At 47.9% G+C, this 16,024-nt stretch overlaps 2 protein-coding genes across 3 annotated transcripts in view; one reads left to right on the forward strand and one right to left on the reverse strand.

Annotated features, from left to right (window-relative positions):
* LOC134969699 (myb-like protein X) overlaps nucleotides 1–16,024 on the reverse strand; it is a 235,040-nt gene that overhangs the window by 159,039 nt on the left and 59,977 nt on the right. The window lies entirely within an intron of this gene.
* On the forward strand, nucleotides 9,499–12,011 carry LOC134969908 (general transcription factor II-I repeat domain-containing protein 2-like). The gene is made up of 3 exons (XM_063946081.1): nucleotides 9,499–9,688; nucleotides 9,987–11,832; nucleotides 11,958–12,011. The coding sequence occupies exons 2-3, from the start codon at nucleotides 10,300–10,302 to the stop codon at nucleotides 12,009–12,011; spliced, it is 1,587 nt and encodes a 528-aa protein (XP_063802151.1). The 5' UTR covers nucleotides 9,499–9,688; nucleotides 9,987–10,299.

The raw sequence follows: 16,024 nt of genomic DNA on the forward strand, positions 1-16,024 counted from the left end.
CAATCAGACAACATCACGGCAGTCGCCCATGTAAACCGACAGGGCGGCACAAGAAGCAGGATGGCGATGGCAGAAGCCACAAGGATTCTCCGATGGGCGGAAAATCACGTCTTAGCACTGTCAGCAGTGTTCATTCCGGGAGTGGACAACTGGGAAGCAGACTTCCTCAGCAGACACGACCTACACCCGGGAGAGTGGGGACTTCATCCAGAAGTCTTCCAACTGTTGGTAAACCGTTGGGAAAGGCCACAGGTGGACATGATGGCGTCCCGCCTAAACAAAAAACTAGATATTGCGCCAGGTCAAGGGACCCTCAGGCAATAGCTGTGGACGCTCTAGTGACACCGTGGGTGTACCAGTCGGTTTATGTATTCCCTCCTCTGCCTCTCATACCAAAGGTACTGAGAATAATAAGAAAACGAGGAGTAAGAACGATACTCGTGGTTCCGGATGGGCCAAGAAGAGCTTGGTACCCAGAACTTCAAGAAATGATATCAGAGGACCCATTGCCTCTACCGCTCAGACAGGATCTGCTACAGCAGGGGCCCTGACTGTTCCAAGACTTACCGTGGCTGCGTTTGACGGCATGGCGGTTGAATTCCGGATCCTAAAGGAAAAGGGCATTCCGGAAGAAGTCATTCCTACGCTGATAAAAGCCAGGAGAGAAGTAACCGCAAACCATTATCACCGTATTTGTCGAAAATATGTTGCGTGGTGTGAGGCCAGGAAGGCCCCAACAGAGGAATTTCAGCTGGGTCGTTTTCTGCACTTCCTACAGTCAGGGGTGACTATGGGCCTAAAATTGGGTTCCATTAAGGTCCAGATTTCGGCTCTGTCGATTTTCTTCCAGAAAGAACTGGCTTCACTGCCTGGAGTTCAGACATTTGTAAAGGGAGTGCTACATATTTAGCCCCCTTTTGTGCCTCCTGTGGCACCTTGGGATCTCAACGTGATGTTGAGTTTCTTAAAATCACATTGGTTTGAGCCACTTAAAACTGTGGATTTGAAATATCTCACGTGGAAAGTGGTCATGTTATTGGCCTTGGCTTCGGCCAGGCGTGTGTCAGAATTGGCGGCTTTGTCATGTAAAAGCCCTTATCTGATTTTCCATATGGATAGGGCAGAATTGAGGACTCGTCCCCAGTTTCTCCCTAAGGTGGTATCAGCTTTTCACTTGAACCAACCTATTGTAGTGCCCAGTGGCGTAACTAGAAATTTTTCTCCCCCAAGCCAAAAAATCCTTCGGCGCCCCCCCCCCCCCCCCCATACACCCCGTAATTGGCACTAGTAAAGGTAGAAAAATGCGCGCGCCGCAGGCGCGCGCTGGCAAAAAGGGTGTGTGGCCTTGTCGAAATGGGCGTGGAATTGCAGGAAAAGACTACCTTATACCCCAGTTTTGTAACCTGCACGCCCAGACGTTGGCCACCACAGGAAAGAAAAATAATCCTGATTCATGCCCCTTACATTATTTGTCATTTTTCCTCCTTATAGTAATGCCCAGTATACATTATTCCACATACTGCAATGGCCCTTAGACATTATTCCACACACAATCAGTGATCGCGCTGAGCCAAAAAAAAAGTGGGTCCCAGGGACCCTTCACTTTTAAAAATTGGGGTCCTACCGGTCGTTTTCTGGGTCCCATCGGAATGAAGGTTCTTATTCATTTTAATCTTGTTTGGACACTACAAAAGTGTTGCAAGATGGGTGGGATGGGGGTGACAATGCTGCTGGGCTCTGTAGCATGCAGGACACCCTGCACCAGAGCTGTAACTAGACATTTTGGTGCCCTTAGGCAGAAAGTGAATTGGTATTAGACCACTTAGACCATAAAGAACAGGTAGTGCGCGCCGTAGGCGCGCCGCAAAATTTCAGGGGCGTGGCTTCATAGGGAAGGGGCGTGACCACATAATAGTGTCAATTCACATTACACCACATAGTAGTGGCGCTTATACACATTGCACCAGGTAGAACCTCCTATGCACACTGATCCAGGTAGATCACGTCATACACTTTGCTCCAGGTACAGCACGTCATACACTTTGCACCAGGTACAGCACGTCATACACTTTGCACCAGGTACAGCACGTCATACACTTTGCACCAGGTAGAGCACGTTATCATACACATTGCCGCTAGGTAGAGCACGTTATCATACACAGTGCGCCAGGTAGAACACGTTATACACACTGCGCCAGGTAGAGCACGTTATCATACACATTGCGCCAGGTAGAGCATGTTATCATACACATTGCCGCTAGGTAGAGCAAGTTATCATACACATTGCATCAGGTAGAGCATGTTATCATACACATTGCCGCTAGGTAGAGCAAGTTATCATACACATTGCCGCTAGGTAGAGCAAGTTTATCATACACATTGCGTCAGGTAGAACACGTTATTATACACAATGCGCCTGGTAGAGCACGTTATTATACACAATGCGCCTGGTAGAGCACGTTATCAGCCACATTGCGCCAGGTAGAACACGTTATTATACACAATGCGCCTGGTAGAGCACGTTATTATACACAATGCGCCTGGTAGAGCACGTTATTATACACAATGCGCCTGGTAGAGCACGTTATCAGCCACATTGCGCCAGGTAGAACACGTTATTATACACAATGCGCCTGGTAGAGCACATTATAATACACATTGCACTAGGTAGAACACGTTATTATACACAATGCGCCAGGTAGAGCACGTTATTATACACATTGCACTAGGTAGAGCACGTTATCATACACATTGCGCCAGGTAGAACACGTTATCATACACATTGCGCCAGGTAGAACACGTTATCATACACATTGCGCCAGGTAGAACACGTTATCATACACATTGCGCCAGGTAGAACACGTTATCATACACATTGCGCCTGGTAGAACACGTTATTATACACATTGCGCCTGGTAGAACACGTTATTATACACAATGCGCCAGGTAGAACACGTTATCATACACATTGCGCCAGGTAGAACACGTTATCATACACATTGCGCCAGGTAGAACACGTTATCATACACATTGCGCCAGGTAGAGCACGTTATCATACACATTGCGCCTGGTAGAACACGTTATTATACACAATGCGCCTGGTAGAGCACGTTATTATACACATTGCACTAGGTAGAGCACGTTATCATACACATTGCGCCTGGTAGAGCACGTTATTATACACATTGCACCAGGTAGAGCACGTTATCATACACATTGCGCCAGGTAGAACACATTATCATACACATTGCGCCAGGTAGAACACGTTATCATACACATTGCGCCAGGTAGAACACGTTATCATACACATTGCGCCAGGTAGAGCACGTTATCATACACATTGCGCCAGGTAGAACACGTTATTATACACATTGCGCCAGGTAGAACACGTTATTATACACAATGCGCCTGGTAGAGCACGTTATTATACACAATGCGCCTGGTAGAGCACTGAGGCACATTGCAGTAACCACTCACTTATCACCTCCAGTTGCACGAAGGGGCCGTTTGACACAAGTGGTACCGCCCCCAGCAGCAACTCACTGACACTCACCATTTTTTCTGACAGCACAGTGCAGTGAGTGCACTGGCACAAGTAGCCAGCCTGCGCCTGTAGTAGCCGCAGCCTGGAGGAGCTCTATGTGAAATCGCAAGCAGAGGCTGTTCTCTGGCAAGAAGGAGCTCGTCCAATCGCTTCCCCTGACGGGCTGGCCACTGCTAAATATACCGATAATCAGTTCCAACTGTGTCAAAGTAGTGGAGCCCCAGGTGCAATGGGAAAGTCAGTGTCACTGCACAGTTGTACTGATTACTGGTATATTTAGCAGTGGCCAGCCCGTCAGGGGAAGCGATCGGAGGAGCTCCTTCTTGCCAGCCTCTGCTTGCGATTTTACAGATAGCTCCTTCATGCTGCGGCGCCGGCTGGCTACTTGTGCCAGTGCACTCACTGCACTGTGCTGTCAGAAAAATGGTGTCAGTGAGGCCCTGACACTCTGAGCGGCCTCACATTGCACACACGGAGCTTGCAGCCCCCGGACATCCCGCATCTGCACCAGCTACTCCAGGTGAAGTGGGGCAATGCAGCACTGTCTACTGCATACCAACAGCGGGAGCTGCGCAGCCCGGCCGGCTCCTGCTGGAAGGTAGTTGTCGGGTCTCGGTGGGGCGTTGAGCGGGTTCCGGGTAGGGGGGTGGCGGCGGGCAGATCCGGAGCTGTACTCCCAGTCGCAGAGGAGGGTGCTGGCGGCAGATCGGCAGTGGAGCCGGATGAGCGGGGCCAGTCTGTCAGCCCTGCAGCACAGATTCATGTGCTGGCGGGGAGCAGGATTCAAAGCGGGAGATGCTGCAGGCTGTGATTGGATGGAGACTACAGGAGGTGATTGGCCGAGGAAACAGCCAGTCACCTCCTGCATTCCGCTGACAGGCTTAACACATGCAAACACATATTCAGATGAGCGCGTCCTGTGGGACCCGCTCATCTTCTAAATGTGAGTCCCGGGCGGCTGTTTCTGGGTAAAATACGCGCCATAGCGCGTTTTTGCGATCACTGACAATAATGCACATGACACAATATGCACACACCGTAATGCCCCCTACACATTATGCCACACACCGTAATGCCCCCGACACATTATGCCACACACCGTAATGCCCCCGACACATTATGCCACACACCGTAATGCCTGTGACACATTATGACAGGAATCGCAATGCCCGTTATACATTATGCTACACACTGCAATGCCCCTGATACGTTATAGCACAAACAATGTCTGTGACACAGTATGACACACAACACAATGATCCTGAGACATTATACCACATACCACAATGCCCGTGACATAGTCTACAACACACCGTAATGCCAGATACATTATGACACACATTGCAATGTCCGTGATACATTATGCCACACACCGTAATGCCCATTACACATTAAGTTCTACAGTAAGGCTTCCAATTACTTTTAAATTACCTGCTCGTTGCCAGGGGTTTCATGCTCTTGGTTCCATGCACGGTGCCAGGATGTCATGCTCGTTGCCAGGGGTTTCATGCACTGGGTGTCATGCTCGTTGCTAGGGGGTAGTGCTTGTTGCTAGGGCCGTGCTCCCAGTGCCACATATGCTCCCAGTGCCAGATATTCCCCCACAGTGCCAGGTATATGCACCCAGTGCCAGATATTCCCCCACAGTGCCAGGTATATGCACCCAGTGCCAGATATTCCCCCACAGTGCCTGCTTCCCCCCCAGTGCCAGGTATATGCCCCCAGTGCCGGGTATATGCCCCCCCAGTGCCAGGTATATTCCCCCAGTGCCAGGTATATGCCCCCCCAGTGCCAGGTATATGCCCCCAGTGCCAGATATTCTCCCACAGTGCCAGATATTCCCCCCAGGTGCCAGGTATATGCCCCCAGTGCCAGGTACATGCCCCCCCAGTGCCAGTTATATGCCCCCAGTGCCAGGTATATGCCCCCAGTGCCAGATATTCCCCCCCAGTGCCTGCTTCCCCCCCAGTGCCAGGTATATGCCCCCAGTGCCGGGTATATGCCCCCCCAGTGCCAGGTATATGCCCCCAGTGCCGGGTATATGCCCCCCCAGTGCCAGGTATATGCCCCCCCAGTGCCAGGTACATGCCCCCAGTGCCAGATATTCCCCCCCAGTGCCTGCTTCCCCCCCAGTGCCAGGTATATGCCTCCAGTGCCGGGTATATGCCCCCCCCCCCCCAGTGCCAGGTATATGCCCCCCCCAGTGCCAGGTACATGCCCCCAGTGCCGGGTATATGCCCCCCCAGTGCCAGGTATATGCCCCCAGTGCCAGGTACATGCCCTCAGTGCCGGGTATATGTCCCCAGTGCCAGATCTGCCCCCCCAGTGCCAGGTATATGTCCCCAGTGCCGGGTATATGCCCCAGTGCCTGCTCCCCCGGCCCCCCCCTATGTGTTGGAGGGACACGAGCGCATCGCGCGTCTCTCCTGTGTCCCTCCTGGCTCTCCCCCGGCTGGTCTAATAACGGAAGTGCCGTTCGTGAGCCAATCAGAGCTCACGAACGGCACATGCTTCCTTAGACCAGCCGGGGGAGAGCCAGGAGGGACACAGGAGAGACGCGCGATGCGCTCGTGTCCCTCCAACACATAGGGGGGGGGGGGCGGGGGAGCAGGCACCGCAGGGAGGGAGAGCCGGAGAGGAGATCGCAGATTGACATGCGGACGCTCGTCCGCATGTCAATCTGTTCTAAATCAGTGGCGCCCCCGCAGCCCCTCGCCCCCAAGCCACCGCGAGGACTGCGGGGGCAGTAGTTACGCCACTGGTAGTGCCTGCGGCTACTAGGGACTTGGAAGATTCCAAGTTACTGGACGTAGTCAGGGCCTTAAAAATTTATATTTCCAGGACGGCTGGAGTCAGGAAAACTGACTCGCTTTTTATCCTGTAGGCACCCAACAAAATAGGTGCTCCTGCTTCTAAGCAGACTATTGCTCGCTGAATTTGTAGCACAATTCAGCTGGAGCATTCTGCGGCTGGATTGCCGCATCCTAAATCAGTAAAAGCCCATTCCACGAGGAAAGTGGGCTCATCTTGGGCGGCTGCCCGAGGGGTCTCGGCTTTACAATTTTGCCGAGCTGCAACTTGGTCAGGGGCAAACACGTTTGCTAAATTCTACAAAATTGATACCCTGGCTGAGGAGGACCTTGAGTTCTCTCATTCGGTGCTGCAGAGTCATCCGCACTCTCCCGCCCGTTTGGGAGCTTTGGTATAATCCCCATGGTCCTTACGGAGTTCCCAGCATCCACTAGGACGTCAGAGAAAATAAGATTTTACTCACCGGTAAATCTATTTCTCGTAGTCCGTAGTGGATGCTGGGCGCCCATCCCAAGTGCGGATTGTCTGCAATACTTGTATGTAGTTATTGCCTAACTAAGGGTTATTGTTGAGCCATCTGTTGAGAGGCTCAGTTATATTTCATACTGTTAACTGGGTGTAGTATCACGAGTTATACGGTGTGATTGGTGTGGCTGGTATGAGTCTTACCCGGGATTCAAAATCCTTCCTTATTGCGTCAGCTCTTCCGGGCACAGTATCCTAACTGAGGTCTGGAGGAGGGGCATAGTGGGAGGAGCCAGTGCACACCAGATAGTACCTAATCTTTCTTTTAGAGTGCCCAGTCTCCTGCGGAGCCCGTCTATTCCCCATGGTCCTTACGGAGTTCCCAGCATCCACTACGGACTACGAGAAATAGATTTACCGGTGAGTAAAATCTTATTTTCCTGCCACACCGCACCCCCAATCTCCCACCGCCACACCGTACCCCCATCTCCTGCCACACAGCACCCCCAATCTCCCACTGCCACACCGCACCCCCAATCTCCTGCCAAACCGCATTCTACCTGCTGCTACACCGCACCACCAATCTCCCACCGCCACACCACACCCCCGCTCTCCCGCCACACCGGACAACCAATCTCCCACCACCGCACTGCGCACCCAATCTCCCGCCACACCGCACCCCCAATCTCACACCACCACACCGCAAACCCAATCTCCCGTCACACTGCACCCCCAATCTCCCACCATACCGCACCCCCAATTTCCCACTGCCACACCGCACATCCAAATTTCCACCACACCGCACCCCCAATATCCCACCGCCACAACGCACCCCCAATCTCCCGCCACACCGACACTTAATCTCCCACCACACCACATCGCACCCCAATCTCCCACCACACCCCCAATCTCCCACCACACCACACCCATTCCCTCGCCACATCTTCTACACTATATATATCCCAACGTGACCTCACCTTCCACACCATATATATCCAACCATGACCTCACCCTCTATACCAGGGGTCTTCAACCCGTGGCCCGTGGGCCACAGGTTGCCCGCTGCTATGGTTTCCATGGCCCGCCGACGCGCCCGCCCGCAGCGCACATATGAACACAAAAAAAAAAAAAACTGTCACTGGTTGCCTGTGAAGAAGGGGAGTAGCTCCTCTTAGGCTGGTCAGTGGTCTGGTCACCCTTACTGTGTCTCCCTCCCTGTGTCTCCCTCCGCCTGCAGTGTTGAATAGGTGGGTGAGAGCGGCGGGGACCCGGCTGGGGGGGGTGCGGCAAGTTACCATTGAGAGCAGGGGGCAGTGCGGGAACCCGGCGGGTGGGAGCGGAGGGGGTGCGGCAGCATGTATGCAGCCTGAGCATGGCTGTGGGCGGCGGGGACCCGGCGCGGGGGGGGGGGGGGGGGGGGGGGCTGCGGCAGGAGAATAAAAGTGTATAAGTGTTGAGGGCAGGGGGCAGTGCAGGAACCCGGCGTGCGGGAGCGGCGGGGACGGGGGTGCGGCAGCCTGAGCATGGCAGTGAATAAATTAGTATTGAGGGCAGGGGGCGTGGCGGGGGACCCAGCAGGGGGTGTATTAAGTATTAAGAGCAGAGATGGCAGGGAGCATGCTTTGACAATGCTGCTGTCTGTCTGTGATGGGGAGGAGGGAGGGTATGATAGCACCTAAGTCTTGACATAGGCGCTATCATACCCTCCCTCCCCCCATCACAGACAGACAGCAGCAATATTGTGAAAGCATGCCCACATTATACCCACCAGTCCAGTGATACTGCCGTATGAGTCCAGTTCAGTGATACAGCCGTATAAGTCCAGTGGTAGTGCCATATAAGTCCAGTGGTACTGCCGTATAAGTCCAGTCCATTGATACAGCCGTATAAGTTCAGTGGTACAGCCGTATAAGTCCAGTGGTACTGCCGTATAAGTCCAGTCCAGTGATATAGCCGAATAAGTCCAGTGGTACAGCCATACAAGTCCAGTCCTATTCTGGACTATATATGGATTATAGGCCCTATGTGGTGGTGGAGCTGGGGAGAGAATGATAATGGCAGATTTAATGTCTGTATGGGGGTGGGGTTGGGAATAATGGGGGCTGTGATTCCTGTATATGTGGTGGGTGCTGGGGTGGGAATGACAATGGCAGATGTAATGTCTGTGTATGGGGGTGGGGATGGGAATAATGGGGGCTGTGATTTCTGAGATGTGTTTCTACCACCTATGATACATTGTGTGTGTGTATATATATATTTAAAAAAAGGCCAGCAAACATCCATTTATCATGCAAAAGTATTTTAGTAGCACAAAAGTACATTTATATGTGCATAAAAACAGGCATAGACCGGTAGATAGAATATTCAAAATGTAGAAGGGGTACTTAGCCACAAGTGTCATCATAAGAAAGGTCCGATCATAATGCCAAACAGATTCACAGCACACCCGACAGCTGTTTCGGTGTTACTCCTACACCTTACTTACTCACTCACCCATGACTAAGGTGTAGGAGTAACACCATCGATGGGTCTGGTGAATATTGACAATGTTATCAGTCTGGCAAAAAGTGTTCAGTTAATCTCGGTTGGTATTTCTCTGTATTAACTACTGCTATCTATGCTCTTTTTATTATTTCTGTAACTATTTTCATTGGTGTTTTGTTTATATTATAGCCCCCACCTATATTGTCCCCAGCGATTGTCAGCCGTCAGAGCGGAACTCCGTGGCTGGTCTCTCGAACGCGGAAGTTGGATCCCTGGTGGAACGCATGCTATGCGTTTTCCCTGGTTACCAGCTCTGTAATGACAGAGACACGTGATGTTTCCAGCTGTACAGGCAGGTGACGCAAGCAGGAATCAAGGTGGCGGGTAAGTCAGTGTGCGGGGGGTATTTAAATTGGATTTGTGTGTGTGTCTGTTGTGGTCTGTATTGAGGTCCTGAGGAAGGGGGAGACCCTGAAAACGTTAGGTTAGACCTACATCTTGAAATACAGCGTTTTTATCTGCTGCATGTCTCCTTGAGTGCCTCATTTTGGATATATATATATATATATATATATTGTCCCATCTATAGAATGTATTCTGTGGCTGTACCCATGCTATATGCCCCAGTAACCTATCAGGATTATTTTATATATGCTTACATTTCTTTATTGATTGTTTTTAGCTTGACATAAAGCTACACGCCAGAAGCCTCCATACCAAAGAACTAGTGTTGAGTTGGATTTTGTTTCATGCTTCAAAATGGCAGCTTCCATTGTGAGCTGGTGACAGGGGAATTTTAAAGGCAAGCTCACAGGGATCTGAGGAGTACTTCTCATACAAATCTGTCCTACAAGCACACACGGGCTGGAGTGTATACTTCATTGAGTCTTTATTACTTATTTTTTCTATAGTCAGCTATAAATAGAAGCAGATTTTATTCTACAGTCACTCAGTCGTGAACAGTGGGATCATTGTTTAGGTTCATCTGCTTTGCCATGGCGTCTACAAGTAAAAAGCATAAAACAAGTGAATGTTCCCGGCTTTTTAATCAAAGGTGGACCAATTTGTACTTTTTTGTGGAGATTGACGATAAGCCAGTGTGTTTAGTTTGTCGTGAGTCATTGTCAGTATTAAAAGAATACAATATAAAGCGACACTATGAGACAAAACATGCGTCCAAGTTCAATCACCTTCAAGGGCAACCTCGTGTGGATAAAGTGAACGATCTCCAAAAAGATCTAAAACGCCAGCAGGGTACTTTTAAAAGGCATATGGAAGAGAGTGAAGCGTGCGTCAAAGCAAGTTATGTAATAGCTGAAAAAATTGCTAAAAAAACAAAAGCCTTCTTGGACGGTGAGTTCGTAAAAGAGTGTCTCATCGCTGCTGGGGAAATTCTCTATCCAAAGAATAACGAACTGTTTAAAAAATTGAGTTTGTCTGGTGTAACTGTAGCACGACGTGTCGAAGAACTTGCCAATGACATTGAAGGAACTTTAAAAAAACGGCTGTACGCATTTAAGTCATATTCACTTGCTTTAGATGAGAGCACAGATGTGAAGGATACAGCACAACTGGCTATCTTTGTCCGTGGCATTGATCAACACTTCAATGTGACAGAAGAGCTGCTAGCGCTTGTACCTATGAAGGGAACGACGAAAGGCACTGATATTCTGGAAGCCACCAAGAAAACACTCCAGCGTTTCGACTTCAGCTTATCCAACCTTGTGGGAGTGGTAACTGATGGTGCCCCTGCTATGGTGGGAAGGAATGAAGGGTTTGTTGCACTTTTAAAAAAAGAACCGGAACTAGAAGGAAAAGATCTCATCCAGTACCACTGTTTAATCCACCAGGAGAATTTGTGTGCGAAAACGATTGGATTTGAGAATGTAATGAAAGTTATTGTGTCTGTAGTCAACTTTATTAGGGCACGAGGATTGAATCATCGTCAATTCCAAGAATTTTTGACACAAGAGTGCCAAGCGGATCACGGCGACGTGGTTTATTATAGTGAGGTGCGTTGGTTGAGCAGAGGGAAGGTACTTAAGAGAGTCTTTGACTTTAGAAGTGAAATAGAAGAGTTCATGCAAACCAAGGGGAAGCCGATTGCAGAATTTAATGATCCAAAGTGGATTTCAGATTTTGCCTTTGTGACCGACATCTCCTTGCATATGAATGACCTAAATACGCGGCTACAATCCAAGGATCAGCTGGTGCACACTCTGTTTGATCACATTAAAACTTTTGTAGAAAAGCTCAAACTTTGGGAGGCACAACTCACGAAAAAAGACTTTACACATTTTAAGCTTCTCGGTGAGTCCAACTGTTTGTCTCCTGGTGATTACGCTACAAAATTAAGCATGATGCGAAGTGAGTTTGAAGACAGATTTAGTGATTTCCGTAATCAACAGTCTTTTTTCGATTTATTTTCTATGCCTTTTACTGTCAATGCTGCCAATATGCCAGGCTCAGTACAAATGGAGCTGCTTGATCTCCAAAACAACTCATCTTTGCGAGAAAAATTCTTCAATGTGCCCTTGTTTACGTTTTACAAAGACTACATTTCTCAGGACACATTCCCTTATCTCTGGCAGCACGCTTTGAAGATGTGTGCTTTGTTAGGAAGCACATACTTATGTGAGCAATTCTTCTCAAGGATGAAGAACGCAAAGTCCAAGACAAGAACTCAGCTTACAGACCAACATCTTGAGAATACTCTGCGCATAGCGACTTCTAACATTGATGCCAACATCGACAAGCTGGCCAAGCAAAAACAATGCCAAGTTTCCCACTGATATGAACTTATTATAATAACAAAGGTAAAGTAGACCATGTTTCATTCATTAAATTACAATAATTATCTTTTGAAGTCTTTTTTATGGTCTTATGAGTCTAGAAAAGGTCTCATTACAATCATAAATTAAAATTTAGATTCTAAATACCGCAGTATAGCTTAGTGGCCCTCGGCTTCGTTTCATTTTTTTATGTGGCCCACACTGTCTTAAAGGTTGAAGACCCCTGCTCTATACCATATACATCCCAATGTGACTTCTCCTTCTACACCATACAACCATGACCACACCCCCAATCTCCCGCCACCACACCGACACCTAATCTCCTGCCACACCGCACCAGACCTGCCGCCACATCGCACCCCAATCTCCCACCACACCGCACCCCCAATCTCCCACAACGGCGCACCCGATATTGTCACATTGCTCCCCGATATCCCGTCATGCAGCGCCCAATCTCTTGCCACATCGCACCCCGTCTCCCGCCACGTCTCCTGCAACATCGCACCTCGTCTTCCCCACATCCGACATCCGATCTCTCGCCACATTGCACCTGATATCCCGTTGCACCGCACCCAATCACCCGCCACATCGCATCCCATCTCCCGCCATACCCGATCTCTTGACACATTGCACCCGATATCCCCTCACACCGCAACTGATCTCCCGCCTCAGAACCCTTCTCTTTCCACATCAGACCCCATCTACTGCCACACCACACCCATTCCCTCACCACATCTTCTACACTATATACATCCCACCGTGACCTCACCTTCTACACCATATATATCCAACCATGACCTCACCCTCTATGCCATATACATCCCACCGTGACCTGACTTTCTAAACTACAATATCCAACCATGACCTCACCCTCTATACCATATACGTCCCACCGTGACCTCCCCTCCTACACCACATATATCCAACCATGACCTCACCCTCTATACCATATACATCCCACTGCGACCTCACCTTTTACACCATATATATCTAACTATAACCTCACCCTCTATACCATATACATCCCACCATGACCTCACCTTCTACACCATATATATCCAACCATGGCCTCACCCTCTACACCATATATATCCCATCGTGATCTCACCCTTTATACCATATACATCCAACCATGACATCACCTTCTACACCATATCTATCCGACCATGACCCCACCCTCTATATCATATACACATATATATCCCACCGTGACCTCACATTCTACATCATATATAGCCAACCATGACCTCACCTTCTATACATCCCACCGTGACCTCACCTTCTACACCATATATATCCAACCATGACCTCACCCTCTATACCATACACATCTCACCGTGACCTCACTTTCTACACCATATATATGTCCAACCATGACCTCACACTCTATACTATATACATCCCACTGTGACTTCACCTTCTACATTATATATATATCCAACCATGACCTCATCCTCTATACCAGGGGTCTTCAACCTTTAAGACAGTGTGGGCCACATAAAAAAAATGAAACGAAGCCGAGGGCCACTAAGCTATACTGCGGTATTTAGAATCTAAATTTTAATTTATGATTGTAATGAGACCTTTTCTAGACTCATAAGACCATAAAAAAGACTTCAAAAGATAATTATTGTAATTTAATGAATGAAACATGGTCTACTTTACCTTTGTTATTATAATAAGTTCATATCAGTGGGAAACTTGGCATTGTTTTTGCTTGGCCAGCTTGTCGATGTTGGCATCAATGTTAGAAGTCGCTATGCGCAGAGTATTCTCAAGATGTTGGTCTGTAAGCTGAGTTCTTGTCTTGGACTTTGCGTTCTTCATCCTTGAGAAGAATTGCTCACATAAGTATGTGCTTCCTAACAAAGCACACATCTTCAAAGCGTGCTGCCAGAGATAAGGGAATGTGTCCTGAGAAATGTAGTCTTTGTAAAACGTAAACAAGGGCACATTGAAGAATTTTTCTCGCAAAGATGAGTTGTTTTGGAGATCAAGCAGCTCCATTTGTACTGAGCCTGGCATATTGGCAGCATTGACAGTAAAAGGCATAGAAAATAAATCGAAAAAAGACTGTTGATTACGGAAATCACTAAATCTGTCTTCAAACTCACTTCGCATCATGCTTAATTTTGTAGCGTAATCACCAGGAGACAAACAGTTGGACTCACCGAGAAGCTTAAAATGTGTAAAGTCTTTTTTCGTGAGTTGTGCCTCCCAAAGTTTGAGCTTTTCTACAAAAGTTTTAATGTGATCAAACAGAGTGTGCACCAGCTGATCCTTGGATTGTAGCCGCGTATTTAGGTCATTCATATGCAAGGAGATGTCGGTCACAAAGGCAAAATCTGAAATCCACTTTGGATCATTAAATTCTGCAATCGGCTTCCCCTTGGTTTGCATGAACTCTTCTATTTCACTTCTTAAGTCAAAGACTCTCTTAAGTACCTTCCCTCTGCTCAACCAACGCACCTCACTATAATAAACCACGTCGCCGTGATCCGCTTGGCACTCTTGTGTCAAAAATTCTTGGAATTGACGATGATTCAATCCTCGTGCCCTAATAAAGTTGACTACAGACACAATAACTTTCATTACATTCTCAAATCCAATCGTTTTCGCACACAAATTCTCCTGGTGGATTAAACAGTGGTACTGGATGAGATCTTTTCCTTCTAGTTCCGGTTCTTTTTTTAAAAGTGCAACAAACCCTTCATTCCTTCCCACCATAATAGCAGGGGCACCATCAGTTACCACTCCCACAAGGTTGGATAAGCTGAAGTCGAAACGCTGGAGTGTTTTCTTGGTGGCTTCCAGAATATCAGTGCCTTTCGTCGTTCCCTTCATAGGTACAAGCGCTAGCAGCTCTTCTGTCACATTGAAGTGTTGATCAATGCCACGGACAAAGATAGCCAGTTGTGCTGTATCCTTCACATCTGTGCTCTCATCTAAAGCAAGTGAATATGACTTAAATGCGTACAGCCGTTTTTTTAAAGTTCCTTCAATGTCATTGGCAAGTTCTTCGACACGTCGTGCTACAGTTACACCAGACAAACTCAATTTTTTAAACAGTTCGTTATTCTTTGGATAGAGAATTTCCCCAGCAGCGATGAGACACTCTTTTACGAACTCACCGTCCAAGAAGGCTTTTGTTTTTTTAGCAATTTTTTCAGCTATTACATAACTTGCTTTGACGCACGCTTCACTCTCTTCCATATGCCTTTTAAAAGTACCCTGCTGGCGTTTTAGATCTTTTTGGAGATCGTTCACTTTATCCACACGAGGTTGCCCTTGAAGGTGATTGAACTTGGACGCATGTTTTGTCTCATAGTGTCGCTTTATATTGTATTCTTTTAATACTGACAATGACTCACGACAAACTAAACACACTGGCTTATCGTCAATCTCCACAAAAAAGTACAAATTGGTCCACCTTTGATTAAAAAGCCGGGAACATTCACTTGTTTTATGCTTTTTACTTGTAGACGCCATGGCAAAGCAGATGAACCTAAACAATGATCCCACTGTTCACGACTGAGTGACTGTAGAATAAAATCTGCTTCTATTTATAGCTGACTATAGAAAAAATAAGTAATAAAGACTCAATGAAGTATACACTCCAGCCCGTGTGTGCTTGTAGGACAGATTTGTATGAGAAGTACTCCTCAGATCCCTGTGAGCTTGCCTTTAAAATTCCCCTGTCACCAGCTCACAATGGAAGCTGCCATTTTGAAGCATGAAACAAAATCCAACTCAACACTAGTTCTTTGGTATGGAGGCTTCTGGCGTGTAGCTTTATGTCAAGCTAAAAACAATCAATAAAGAAATGTAAGCATATATAAAATAATCCTGATAGGTTACTGGGGCATATAGCATGGGTACAGCCACAGAATACATTCTATAGATGGGACAATATATATATATATATATA

The sequence above is a fragment of the Pseudophryne corroboree genome, chromosome 11 (genome assembly GCF_028390025.1).
Source record: "Pseudophryne corroboree isolate aPseCor3 chromosome 11, aPseCor3.hap2, whole genome shotgun sequence".
Taxonomy (NCBI): Eukaryota; Metazoa; Chordata; class Amphibia; order Anura; family Myobatrachidae; genus Pseudophryne; species Pseudophryne corroboree.